The 14,900-nt window shown below is 35.0% G+C and overlaps 2 protein-coding genes across 2 annotated transcripts in view; both read right to left on the reverse strand.

Moving 5' to 3' along the window:
• Positions 1 to 10,458: 10,458 nt before the first annotated feature.
• On the reverse strand, positions 10,459 to 11,406 carry LOC119839610 (phosphate carrier protein, mitochondrial-like). Its single transcript, XM_038365998.1, has one exon. It carries the CDS (start codon positions 11,404 to 11,406, stop codon positions 10,459 to 10,461), a length of 948 nt encoding a protein of 315 aa, XP_038221926.1.
• Positions 11,407 to 12,039: 633 nt separating this feature from the next.
• Positions 12,040 to 14,900, reverse strand: part of LOC119839753 (fibrillin-2-like) — a 54,848-nt gene continuing 51,987 nt past the window's right edge. The window contains exons 50-51 of the mRNA XM_038366193.1: positions 14,564 to 14,654; positions 12,040 to 13,772 (exon numbers count right to left, since the gene is read on the reverse strand). Coding sequence (XP_038222121.1) covers positions 13,411 to 13,772; positions 14,564 to 14,654 — 453 coding nt within the window. The 3' untranslated portion in view covers positions 12,040 to 13,410. The remainder of the gene's footprint in view (positions 13,773 to 14,563; positions 14,655 to 14,900) is intronic.

Below are 14,900 nucleotides of genomic sequence, written 5' to 3' on the forward strand. Positions count from 1 at the left end.
CTTATATCGTTCTAGATAGGTCACCTGGTGGTTCAAATGACCCGTAATTTTTTCTATATGGGCCTGTAGTCTAATAGTGTGTTATACTTCTGGCAATTTGAAGGCACTTTAGTTTTTTGTTAAAAGTAATTATTTCACATACTACCAAAATTTTTACAACTGTCTATATTATATTTAAAAATTGTCCTATTAAGTAGGATGATAGAGAATAAGTTGGCTGACTTTCGACATACATTATACATTACCATACCAGTAGTCTTACAAGCCATGCTTTTTGTATTAATATATATAACATACTCGGGAATATTCACGAAGTAATTCGCAATATTTAGGTCTCCAGAAAATTTAACAAATGTCTCTCCGCGTCGCACGCTCCAACTCGTTCCAAAGGGAATTAAAAGCTAAAACAAAATAAGATATAACAACGGACAGTGGAGAGAAGACAGACGTAATGCGTTTACATTGGCCTGACTGTCCATGGAACCCATCAATCATAATGTTAGGGATGAAATCTGCTAAAGAAATTGTTTCTTGCCAGAGTTTTACCTTGAAACGGAATAAGAAAGTGTAATCAGAAATGATAAATAGATTAACTCCGTAATTACATTAAGGGTCAACACTACCTTTAAAAAAGTGCTTCTTCTAAATATAAATACATTACTTTATTTGGCTTACACAATTAACAGTATAGTCTAGGTTTTTTGCTAAATACAAGCTGTGAAATATAGATCAGAACGTAAATTATTTAGTCTAGATTTATAATTGTTTTGAGGTCTAAGCCTGACCTATAAAGTTTCATTTTGATATTCAAGATTTGTTCTTTATTTGTGGATACTTTTTTTATATCTGTAATTGCATACTTCTCCGTTTATCTTTTTCGAGAAATTGAATTTGTTAATGAATTGACTGATCCGCACTCACCCAGCGGTTGTAGAAGGACAAACCGTCATGGGAGAGTTTGCTTTGGAAATAAATGCTTAATGTGATGATAAAGAACTATCCATTATTAAACATTTTTTTTTATGTCACAGTCGGCAATGGAGCTGGTGAGACGCCTGATGGTAAGCGCTACCACCGCCAATGAACATTTGTAGAGGCGTAAAGTCGATTACAGACCTTACGCCTCTACAAATGGATTGCCGACTTTAAATTAAGAAAGGATTGGCGAGAGGAATAAAGGAAAGGACTGGGAAGGGGAAAGAAAAAGATATGGACCATAAAACACCAGTTTCACCAAACCTCATTCTAAAACCAAAACAGCTTAACAAACACCACTCTTATATGCACATGTCAGTAAAATTAAATACGTTAAAATTAATCCACTCACACATCCATATTGTTTTTTGTGAAAAAAAATTCAATTTCACACTTGAATTCTTTTAAAAGGTCCAATCTCTTGAGCAATTCATTAGAGCCTCTCTCGCGTAGGGGTGGCACACATTGCTTTGAAATGACTTGCTTTTTTTTAATGTTTTACAACTTATCAACATTATATCTATAAGTATACATAACTTGTTGCATGTGTTTTTATTAAACTGTCTAGTTTATCTATACTAATATTATAAAGCTGAAGAGATTGTTTGTTTGAACGCGCTAATCTCAGGAACTGGTGGTGCGATTTGAAAATTTTTTTTTAGTATTAGATAACCCATTTATTGAGGAATGCTATAGGCTATATTATATACACCTCAGGCGAAGCCGGGGCGAACCGCTAGTCTATGATACATAACATATTTCAGCTCATTCTACTAAAATTTCGATCATATTTTTCGAGATTTTTGTAATAACATCGTGTCTTACAACTTCGCATAAAAGTGTTCATTTTAAATAACAAAATTGTTATTAGCTAATACAAATTATTAGTCTATAAACATACCGATACGATACTTTATGTTATTATGTTAAACATCTGAGAAATCTGTTATACCTTGTTATTGGAAAGTTTTGTCATGTAAAGTACGATGTAATTTAAGTATTTTAAATTACGAGATTTGATGATACACAAGAATGTAATAATAAGTAAAGTCTATGTCATGCCTCTAATCTCCTGTAATTGCACAAAGGGTTGATAAAAACGTGACCACATTTTTAGTAAGAAATTAATAACGTCAGTGCAGTAGGCAATTTAATAATCAACTTGTTGCCAGCCCTGTCACCTCGCGACATAAACCACAGAACTAGGTAGAGTCAACGTCATTACTCACAGTTTCATGAAGCAGGAAGGTAATGGCTTATTTCTTAATTGTATCCCAAAATAATTGCTATTCGCATTGTGAATAAAATATTTTATTAAGAAAACGCTCGTTTTTTTAATTACTAATAACGCATTAGTTTATAAAATACTTTTTTATTTATATACATGACGTATTAAATATACTAATGCATCATTAGCAAAACCTTCGCAATGTGATTGGTATATTTTATTCTTACCATATAGCAAATATTTAAAAAATGCTATGAGATTAAAAACTTATATGTAAACACCAAGTTAACCTGTTTATTACCAAAATAATGATATAGCCATAAAATGCAATGAACATTTCTTTTAAAAGGCAGCAAGATAAAAACAAAACTGACTTTTACTCCGAAGCCCGCGCTCTGCGGTCGTTAGATTTTTAACCGACGTTTGTTAACCGCAGACTAGTTATGTTTCTATTGGTTTGTAATTAACCGAAACTCGTGTAAAATGCAGCGGGACGACGCTAAATAGAAGCAATAACTCAGTGCTGGCTAACCGTAGGATTTTTTTCAGATTTTAATTTCAAATGTAGTGGAAATGCTATTATCTCGATTAATACCTTTATTTTATAGATATTAACATACTGAACTAATGCTTTCACTAACTTAAATGCAAACGTGGAAAGAAAAAAGGTCCAGGAATTAATGTTAATTGATGATTTTTCATGTTATACAACAATCACGTTCAATGTTTTTTTTTTTTAGATTCCATTAAAATTTTTATTTATTCCATATCCATTAATTAGTATAGCGATTTCCAGAGTATTTCCCACAGACATAATAATCATTCATTCAGATGTTTAATTAATTAATACTTATGTATTTTTTTTTCTTGTTTGTGTAGTAATATACCGTACCGTGCGTGTACCGTACAAGAAAGAAATAAAACTACTTAATATAACAAGGATATTTGATGTAATACGCTGATTGGTGAAGCTATGTTGCAGTTTGTTTTAATCTTTTAATTAGATAAATATAAATTTAATAACAAGAGTGGTTTATTTATTAATTTAATTAAGTTGATATTGTTCTTTTCAGCTTATTTATAATAATGACAAATAATGGATGATATAAATCAAAAAGTGTTCAATAGTTCATCAGCTTGCTGTCAGTGACTTCAAAAGTTTGTAACTCTATGATCTGTCAATTAAGTATTACACTCAAAATAAAAATCCAGCTAACTCAAGTATAACAAGGGAACCCGACAGGCGTAACTCGATCCCAGTAATGGGGACTGTCCCCAATGAACGCGTATGTCAGTCAGACAAGAATTTCAAAGAAATTTGGAGTGCCATCTTATCAGTTATTATCAAAATCTTAGTAACAAAAGCATATCATAAATACGTAAGTAAACTCTGTTTGTTTGTCTCTTCTTCTAGCCTAAACTACTAAGCAGATTTGGATAAAATTTTGTACAGATAATTTAGATAATAATTTCGAGAAACGACATAGAATAGTTTTTTGTCCCGCAAATCCTACGAGAACGAAAATGCAGGGAAAACCTCGGACAGTCTTTTTCTTTGATTACGCAGGTGAAGCCGCGTGCAGATATCTATTTTAATGTTTACTTTTCTGGTGCAGAATTCCTTTAAATTAATTTTTAGCTGTATAAAGATAAAACAAAAATGAAAAGTATTTTGCAAATATTTGTTATTTTTTAATGCCCTACATTTCGTTACAAAGTAATGCAAGTCACGGCAACCTTCCCCAGGGTAACAAAACGGCATTATTTTGCACAGTCTTTTAGAAGACTATAATTAACCATATATCCAACATAAACTAATTGGGAAAAAGAGCTACGCAATATACAAATTACCATACCGTCATAATTATCTTTTTTACTCTATCGCTTTTGAAATTTACCATCACAAAATTTGATCCTCCCTATGATTAGGTTTCAAGATGTTACGTAATTCATTTATCTTCCTATATAGCTAACTTCAAAGTACAGCAAGATAACATTTCAATGTTTTCCAAAAGGCAATGCACGTAACAATTAACCGCTCCCCTGCTCGTTATAAAAGCGTTGATTTCATAGATAATGGAGTGAATCTAACGAGTGTCTAGTGTTCAATGTCCAGACACTACAGAGTTGCTGGGTAAGCACAATGTCCACTGTTACTGTTTCATTACACATTACAAGGCAGGGCTGTCACATCACTTTTTGGAAATACTAGCATATTTCGAATCTTGTATTTGTTTGAAACTAGTCAACCATATTTCCTGCTAGACACTTTAATAATAATTTTTACTATGCTGTAATAATACAAGTATAATGCAAGCTTGTTTATTTGAAGGTAAGAATTGTAAGGGAATATACGCTAAGCCATTCGATAGGTATTGTTATTACTGACCCAGTTTAATCCCGGCTGTAGAAAATGATTTTCTTTTCTTGGTTAAAGATTATTCATTTTCTAAGATTTCAATGAAATATGTTCTTACATAAAACAACATTTAAATAGTAGATAATATGCGGAAACTTCAGTGGGAGGCGATGACTGCCTTAAAATACCTTTGATTTTAGGAGTTCAGAATATCTCAAATATCTCAATGTGAGCAAACGATTATGATTAAAGTAAGTTAAGCTATATGTAATACATTTTCAAATTCGGCCCTTGAAAACATCTTATGTAATAAACAGTTATAATTTAAATTGTAATTTCAGTCTGGGCGCTAACCCTCAGTCAGTTGCTACACAATTCCGCTCCCATTGTGTCCGCGCCGCTCCGGTGACATGTCCGCCCGCTATCGATGTGTCTCCAAATTCAACCGAACTCGACCAATCATTGAACTACTCTTGTAAACTAGTCGAGGATAAACAACCACAAATCTTGTATAACTTTCTAGTATTTGGTTTACATTTTAATAATATATTATGAACTGTGGCATGGTGTATTTGGCGGAAATGCATATGCAAACATTAACCCTTTAAAGATCCAGATTCATATTGCTAAATGTTTATAGATAAAGGATCTATTTTCGAACGGTTTATAAAAATACCAATTTCTTTATGTTATTTTGTTATTTTTATACCTGATAGTATACACAAAGTATACACAAAGTATACACAAAGTATACACAAAGAATCTATACCCCAATATGAGATTTGAAGCAAAAACACTACATTTGTTTGTTAGGAGCATTATGGGGAACTTTATTATATGTCTTATGTGAGGATCATACCTACGTCATCATAGTTATAATGTTTCCATAAGTTAATATAGAATCAAAAGAGAAAAGATCTACAGATTACCAACCTGGCAATGCTTTAGCTTCTAGCTTCTAGATGATGATGGCTACAAAATATAATTAAGTCTTTTTGCTCACAAAAACACGCCAAAGAACGCTCGATCGAAAATATCCCATAATGTATTTGTTTCCACTTCGTAAACGTAACATTTAATTAAATTTTGCAATATAAAAGAAGGAAATGTGATCGGGGCGATAACTTTCACAAAAAGCAACTTCTATGGAATTTACGGCGTTTTTCCGCTGTAAGGTATTCCTTGACGTTACTGATTTTCCGGTAAGCATCGCTCTCACATTTTTCTGAATTTTTCTTACCTTTTATCTGGATTTCCCTGAAGTTGTGTAACATATCCGACGAGTGGGACGATGTGTAAAAGCTTGTAACTTGTATTTTTATTTAGCGCTGTGAGTTCTGCATAGCAATAAGAATTAAAAGTGATGTTTTCTCTTTCGCATTATTTCAACGAAACGGAAAGTTAAATTCGTTTATTTCTAGGTAAAAAATTAACGATTTATGAATACAAACGTTTGTAATTTTTATACAAAAGCTCTTTATAAGATGCATTGTATCTATAAAAGACCAACATCTTTATTTTCAGACATCTCTTTATTATTTCGTTATCCCATATATATTATTACCTATTTTATTACTATATTTATTTCTATTGTAAATAAAATGAATTATGCAATATACGAAAGTCCGACCCACCCAACAAGAATCTGACTTTCCACTTTACTCAAACTTAAACAGTTATTTATTCAAATCGACTTCTAGAGGTACTTTCGAATCGTCCTAACATATTTAAAGGTTTAGTTTGGCTCAATAAAATATTGACCATCCCTTCTTCATGCGAGAGTTAACTCTACTCTCCTCTCTCCACCCCTTGCACTAAACTAACCAATACAACAAAGAGAGGGTCATATTTAAATAATACCAAGTAATTGGCAATCAATCGAGGTTCAATTCAAATCAACGAAGCGCAACTAATCCCCTCGAACTAACTGCGCGAATATTAAATTTCCAGCTTCAAAGTTACAATCTCATTGCCAACTCAAAATAGCATTCGAAAATAAGCAGAAATTTTTTAAAGAACTTGTAAAGTACGCGGATAATTGAAAAAGTTGTAAGTACAAGTTTCGTCGGGTCGCAGCGAGTCGCGGCTGACCGCACGGCGCCGTCCGACAACGGAAGTGAATTAAGACCGGCCTGCAGCGGGCTACATTTGCGCTAGTAATTGGCAAAACTCTAACTGCGAGCGGTTCAGCGTGTAGCTACTCGATTACATTTTGTAATTAAAATATTTACTGATATGAATGAGGCAAATCTCGTTACCCAAACATGCTCACGAAACGATCGGTTTAAATAATATAAATTGCAATATAATTTAGCAAATATTATCGATACTGTGATAATAATATATCTTTTCATTGCTAAACAAATTGCCAGAATCGGTTAACCAGTTTTAAGTTTTATATCTACAATGAACGACATACTATTGTCATATGATACATGTTAACGGGTATCTGTCTATCCGTATGTATGTCATGTTTAGGGATAAATATATGATACGTTAAATATGTTGCTTCTGCAAACATTAAAACACAAGAGTAATGTACAATAATAAAAGTAAATTTTTAATTCATAGCCTTGCCAGTGGAAATGGATATCGTTAATCATTTTAATATGTCGGTTTGTACACTTTGCGTGCGATTTATTTTGTGACGAAACGTGTGAGTTTTACATTCACGCCCACTATCAAATTAATTGCACTCGGTTTAAACTCAATTTGCGTTTATATTGACTTATAATTAATGATACCTAATTTCATTTACCCATCATTAAAAGAATATAAATGAATTGATTAACAAGAGCGATGTTTACTTCATAGTAAAACAGATAAGAAATGAAATGTTATTTTAAAAATATTTGCTTTAATTACGTGTCTCTGTAACTATATCAACCTCAAATGTAACCGTAATTATTCAAGTGTGAGTGAAGAAATAAAACATAATATGCGGCATTTAATGTACTATCCATTCAAAGAATTATCGCAATAACACACCAAAAGAATTGTGGATCCCAGTAGATTATATAAACTGTTTCAATGTTACATATTGCAAGGAAATAATTAAATTCCTTTATTTGTATCGTCCTTCCAGACCGTACACATCGTATTGGCTGAATCTTTAATTACAGCGAGTGATTAAGGGGTAGGAGTAATTCGATGCTGCAGATTCTCTTGTTCGCAGCAATGTTTGTGAATATTAGTTATTCAACTATCTAACACTCTTTGTACAAGGAGCTGAAAACTGGTGTTAATTTTTTCTTTGGGAGCGGTGTCGACGTACATTTTAATAAGCAGATTATAAAACATTAAACAATGCTTGTAATATGCGTTCTTTGTAAATTTAACTAACATTATCAAAAGTGATAGTAAATGTCTTATGATTGAATCAGGCCTAAAATGCTTTCTTTTTTTGAGTTTGGGCTTATCGTCTGTAGTTGGTAGAATTCCATTTACTCAGGTCACATACATTTTAAGTCGAGTTTTGCTGCATCATAAAGCTGCCGCAACTCTTAAATTTTACATTTCAAACTTATTCTAACTCTAACGCAGTAATATTCAAAATAAAAATGATGTATAGACGAGATGTGCATAAAAATTCACGTTCAGTTAGTAAAATTGTAACAGTTTGGACTCCGTAAATTGTTGGGAGGTTTGGCTTGTTATTGTGGCAGCAAGCACAGTTAAATGGACCTTTGGTGTAGGAGATAGGGTATATTTTCGTAGTGCCGTAGACGCTTGAGAAGTTAGACGTCTGCGGTGCGTGCAATACCATGCATTCGATGTTGGGATGAGCTCGTCCAATATTTAGCGTTGCTCAGCGAATACCGATTGATAGTTATTTGAAAAATTTGATGGATGAAATAAGGCGATAGAAAACTTTTCACTTGGAATGTAAAAATTCCCTGCCTGGATAGAATTCTCAGAAGAACGTGGGGTAAGCATGTTTACTGTGCATTCATATTCTTGTTATAAGCTTGTAGAATTCATACGCAAGTCCTTATTTGTGAATTCACTTAACTTTTTTAATTGCTGCTTTGCTTGCGCAGTTAAAGATAAAGATTGACCGTTCCAGGGTTTTCTCAGCACAGTTCCCATCTCCGTTAGACTTTCGAGATAAACAAAGGTCACTCCCAGGTCCAAACTATTTTGGTTCCATATTTTATCTAAATCGATTCAGTGGCTTAGGCTGAAAAGGAGAGAGAGTTACTTGCGAATTTATAATTTTATTTGATTTGAAAATATAATACATTCATATGATTTTTTTGTGATTGGAGAACAAATTCAAATTAAGCAAAATCCTTGAAACAGTCTTCAGAATATAAATAATTGAAGTATTAGTACCTATCAATAAAAAAGTAATATTCAAACTAGCTGCGACCGCATTGATGAAATATAACGTTGAAATTTAAATCGGTTAGCAGGAAAAAGCAAAAATTATTACCTGGCACCGGTCTGAAAGAGGAAGCGTTGATAACATCCTCACGTACAATTTGTTTCTAAGTCTGAACTTTACGAGGAAATGTTTCAACACGCGGTACCACGTTCAGCAAATAACTTTAAACGTCCAAATTCTATACATCGCTAGTATTCGCATATCTGGGAATCTATATACCGCCGGTATCTTACGTATTGGCTTACAAAGTTCCTGACTTATTTTCTTTAACATTGTTCAGTTTCACTAAACCTATTTAATCATATCGTTTATGATTATTTGAAATAAATTTTCGGAGCCTACATGAATTCTTGCCTTAATGGAAGGTTAACAATACAACACAATGTGAGATTTTTATAAATTAAGTTGTTTCTTGATTTTGATCAAGTTAATTAAGTTGATGTAAGACAAAATCAAATTATATATATTAAGTGATTACTAATTGTTCAATACAAGGTCCTAAAAACATTTACATCCAGATGCTATTGTCCAAGTTATAGCTCGATTGTCGAATAATAAAAGGTTGTCACAAAATACGTTTACACAAAAATGGATGCTGAAATGTTTCGAATACCCTCATTCCTTATTCATACAAAACAATACCTGAGAACGACCTCTACTAGATCTCATAAGTTACACGAGCGAAACAAATAAGACTCTTTAGATAAGTCCGAGATTATGTTAAATGGACAGAATGGTGTCCGCGATCGAGCGGCCACTTATAAAACATAGAGTAACCGTTTGCCCGGGTCTTAACCGGACCCGGATAAAGCCGGTAAGTGCGCCACGATGTTCAGATAAATCCCCATATTATTGTTATTGCGTCCCGGATAGCTCTAACGCTTTTGCCAAATGAAAAACTGGCAGGTCATCATTTTGCTCAGTTTGAATAACTGGATAACATGTTTAATACATTAGAAACTGCTGTGGTTTATAGTTATGTTTTAATGCAGTCTTTAAAATTGTGATCAACTTTACAGCGTTACAGCTTTGCATTCGGGTGAACAGTACGTCGTCACATTGCTCTTCTATATGCGTATTTTCATTTTCTATTTAAATTTTTTGTGACAAGCCTGTGTACGTTTCCAAGGTCTATTCCGAGAAACAAATATTATCAAAACCAGTTTACTGATTGAGGAATAAAAGAGCAACTATCAGGCGGATAGACATAATTACTTTTTATTTATAATACTAGCTTCCCGCCCGCGGCTTCGCCCGCCTCCGTATTGTTCTTCATTTTTAAACCTTCTTTGGAATATTCAAATGCAGCAAAATCATGATTATAAATATCTCGAGTTTTAGCGAGACTAATTAGTTAGGGTATTCACATATTATTTAGGCATGTTAGATTCTATAGAATGAGAATTCGCTAAAAATTAAATAAAACTTATCCAATCATATAAATATCATAAATTTATTGAACAATGACATGACAACCAATAAGATACTTTCATTATTTAACTGTACAAGTCATTTGCCTTGCAACTTTTTTCTGAGCGATGCAGGCATTTCCGCGGGCGGCGGGCGCGGCATGCCCGTGTACACCTTGAAGCCGTCGTACACAAACCACTGGAGACCCGTCAGAGTGCCGATCATCACGATACGCGCCACTAATCCGCGCCATATCCCCACTATACCCACTTCAGATAAAATGCCTCCGATCGATGCGCTGGGATCCTTGTTTAATTTTGAAACGATCGTGTCTGAGGGATGCGAGACGATGGCGCACAGGACTCCCGCTATGTAGCCCGCTGTGAACGTCAGCACTAACTGTTCGACCTTCGTACACTGCTCTCTCGGCTTCGGCACAACGTTTGTGTAAAGGTACTCCAAAACTTTTTCAAACGAAGAAAACTTCATCATGGTATATGGAACTTGTCGTCCCCACAGCGGAACTAAACCTTTGTAGAACACGCCGAACCCTTCCGTCGCCATCATGTGTGGCATGGCCTTCCTCATCTGGGAAGTGTACCCTGGTGTGGTTTGCATTCTCACTTTGGTAGCTTCGAACGGCGCTAAGAACGCATCAGCCACGAGTTCAGCAGATGCAGACGCGGCCAAGTATAAATAAGTTCTATATAAATAAGCGGATTCCTCGTCGACCATATTTGCGAATCTATACTTGAAGTACTCATAGCCGGAGAACTTGGCGGAGCCTTGAAGGGAATAACCGATCAGTGTGGGCGCCCAGCCCTTAACGAGATTCGCGGCGCCCCCTTCTCTGAACGATATTCCAAAACCTTTGAATATGGATTTATACTTCCCGGGATCGACTTGCAAGCGACATTTGACAAGATCTAGAGGCGTCACGAACGTGTGAGTGGAGCCGCACGCGACGGCGCCGCCGGCCGCACACAGCATGAAAAATTTATTGCTGAACATCTCACAAGAGAACTCCTCTTTCTTATCTTTCGACATTTTTAGTAATTACACAGAATATAGAGTAATGAGATAAAATGTTTTGGACAATTAATTTCAAAAATATTGTTCAGGTCATGACTTTAGTCATTGTGACTTTTTGATGACAGAAAAACATTCTTTCCCAGCACGCGTAGACAATCTGACTTATGTTATTAATTATAAAGATAAAGAGAAGAGTTTGCTTACTTTTCAACCGACTTCAAAAAAGGAGTAGGTTATCAGGTCGACCACTATTTTGCTAAGTATGTTACGTCATAACTTTTTACTGGGTAAACTGATGTTTGATGATGAAGATGATTCCTTTTTTATTTGAAATCTGCTGCCTCCTATGTAGTCCTATTCAAATTTGATCTAGTTCTGACAATAAAAAGGTGATAGATGTAGTTAAATAGCAACAAGAGTGATATAGTGTACCTTTATAATAATATGTTTCAATAGAAAATACTCATGACTCGTAGGGTTAATTTGGAATATGTTAAGTGATAAATAGTTTTTGATTCAGTCCAACTTTTTCAGAAAAGTATATCGTGCGATTATTATTAGCAGAGTAACATGATCAAACAAAAATAAAACAAAAATAATTATTATTAAAAATTTATTAATCGTTTTAAATTTCCATTTTACCTTAAGCTAAGTTAAAATATAACACATTTTCAATATTTCATCGTATGCACATATTTACAAAATAAAACTAGTCTATTGAATTGTGTAACGACTAAATAATGCCAAAAAGCGTTAACATAAAAAATCTATAAAAATGGCTCTATATAAAAATAAGTAGATATAAACACTAGATAGACTCAACTTCAGATACATAGTTGCCCGAACTGTTGACACCTGTCAAAACTGATTATAAGGCACAAACTTATTGCCCACCGTAATGTAATTAAAAAATGCAGCACAATAACTAATGGAAAATATATCCATAAAGTATTGGATAATATTATTTATCCAATAAAAAGCCTCTTTGTTTTATAGCATAATTTTGAATAAGCGAGATATTGAAAAAAATCCCAAAAAAACCTATTAAGTTGTATGACAGGCCAACATTCAAACATATATCATAGGATGTAATATAGACTCCTTGCTATATAAGTGAAAATAAATAGTCGTCTTAAATATTATACGCCTTACGCTACACTGGCACTAAAGATGGCGGAATAAGTAATTAGTCGTGTTATGTTATGAAGATTAGCTATCTCCGAAACTACTCTATGCTCCATAACCATACCGCTCGATTCGTGAATCTTTCAAATTTGCATATAAAAATAAAATTTTTCTGTTTATTGCATATTAATTGCTTATAATTGCGATTGAAAAAGTCGTATGTGAAGTCAAGATTCCGAGTGCACTTTTTGTCTGAGACAAATACAGCTCGAAAGATGTCGCTCACATATATTTCGTAGAAAATTGATTATACTATATACGACGATATGTATCCCTATTTATTATGCATTCAATCACCTCACACTATTAATACTGCCGAGATCGCCCAGGATTCGTTTGACGACGACCTTACGCTTGTCGCGTGCGATTTCCCACAAACTCCTTCAATATGAACAGCAGTTACTTCTGCTTGCCGCTAGATGGCGTTGTAAGAAATCGCGCACACAATTGCTAGACTACCCTAAAGGAGGTGCAGTGAGACAAACCTTACTAATTTATAAGCCGTAAGCGTCTGCGGTACAGACGCTTAATTTAAAAAGAGAAACGAATTATATGGCAGTGCGTATAATGACTGATTTCATGGCAGTGTTTTAAAATTCATATTTACAACCAATTCAATTCCTACGAGTGTACTTTATACTATAATTATATTAACCCGCATCAATAGACCGTTTAAAATATCATAAAATGTTTTATTGATGTACGGAATGCTGTCTCATTATAACTTACAATTTAAACATAAACTAGAAAGAGACATTCGTATAAAAAATCCAGATCTATATAGGTCTATTGAAGCGAGGTCTGTTTCGCAAGGAGAGTCTCACGCGTCCCGGTTCAGCGCTTCGGCGGCGCGATGCGAACGGACACGTACAGTCTGAGCGGCGCCGGGACGTCCTCCACGTGTCTCCTGTTCCTCTTCTTACTCGACTGCGGCGTCACGAACCTGGCTTCGAGCTCCAGCTGCTTCTCCAGCACCTCCTGAGACTTGAGGTGCTTCCGCAGCCTCAGCGCCCAGGCGCCGTCCTTCTTGTTCAGGATGAAGTCCTTCTGGTCGTCGCCGTACGCGATGCGGTAGTGCGGCCGGCCTTCGCCCTCCGCGGGGATCAGCCGCAGCAGCGGCACCCTGCCCCAGGTCTGTTTGGGTGTGGTGCGGAGGACTATCAACTCTGCTTCCGGCTCGAGAAGCGAACGGCGACCTGCAATTAAGGGTGAAGTAGTTGGTTTTACATAGCAAGAAGGTATTACAAATATTTACATAGATATTTTATATATAACTGAAAAATTATATTCTAACCCCTTTGCCTTTGCGAAAATTATTGGATAAGCGAAATATAAACTAACGATTGATTCAAATATTAAATCCGTACATCATAAGGTAAAATCTATACTGATAAAAGAGTTGGTATGTTTGATTGTTTGAACATACTAATCTTAAGAACTACTCGTTTGAAAAATTCTTTCAGTTTTAGATAGCCCATTTATTGAATTTTAATTTTTTTTTTTTTTTTTTTATTTCTTATTTCATAGCGGGCAACTGAGCTGGTGGTTCGCCTGATGGTAAGCGATCACCACCGCCCATGAACATTCGCCAAGGTAGTGCCTCTACGAATGTGCTGTCCGCTTTTATGGGGTAAGGGAAAGGAAAGGAATAAAGACTGGAAAGAAGGAATGGACTGGGATGGGTAAGGAAAATGAAACGGGCCTCCGGCTCCCCCACTCACCGTACGAAACACAGTGGCATGCCACTATTTCACGCCGGTTTTCTGTGGGGGTGTGGTACTTCCCCGGTGCGAGCTGGCCCAATTCGTGCCGAAGCGTGCTCGACTACCACAATACTTTCAATTGAGGAAGGCTTTAGGCTATATATGTAACATGGGCGAAGACGGGGCGGACCGATAGTTATCAATAAACAAAGGATGGAATAGTAGAGATGGAAAAATAAGTTGATGGCAGTAGATCCTGTTAGAAAGTCGTATGCAATACTCACGTCTACTGCGTCTCCTGCGCCTCCTGACGAGCGTGGTTCCATTCGCGTACACGATGCCTTCTTCGGGAGCTCTTCTTCGTCGGCCATTTATCTGGAATTTTGTACAAGATGATGTAAGCATCAGCATCATTTTAGTTATAATCATAATCATTATGATATAATTAATAATTCACGAGTTAATATATTGGTAAATTTATTATTTTGAAGACCTCTTTTTGCATCTTTTGAAGGAACGGAATCAGTATGAAATGTATATAAAAAATAAATAAAAAACGGCTCCAATACCGAAGCTTGTGGGACATCATATTTTATTTCTACACAGCGAGATATAATTTTT

This window comes from Zerene cesonia, chromosome 4, assembly GCF_012273895.1.
Source record: "Zerene cesonia ecotype Mississippi chromosome 4, Zerene_cesonia_1.1, whole genome shotgun sequence".
Lineage (NCBI taxonomy): Eukaryota > Metazoa > Arthropoda > Insecta > Lepidoptera > Pieridae > Zerene > Zerene cesonia.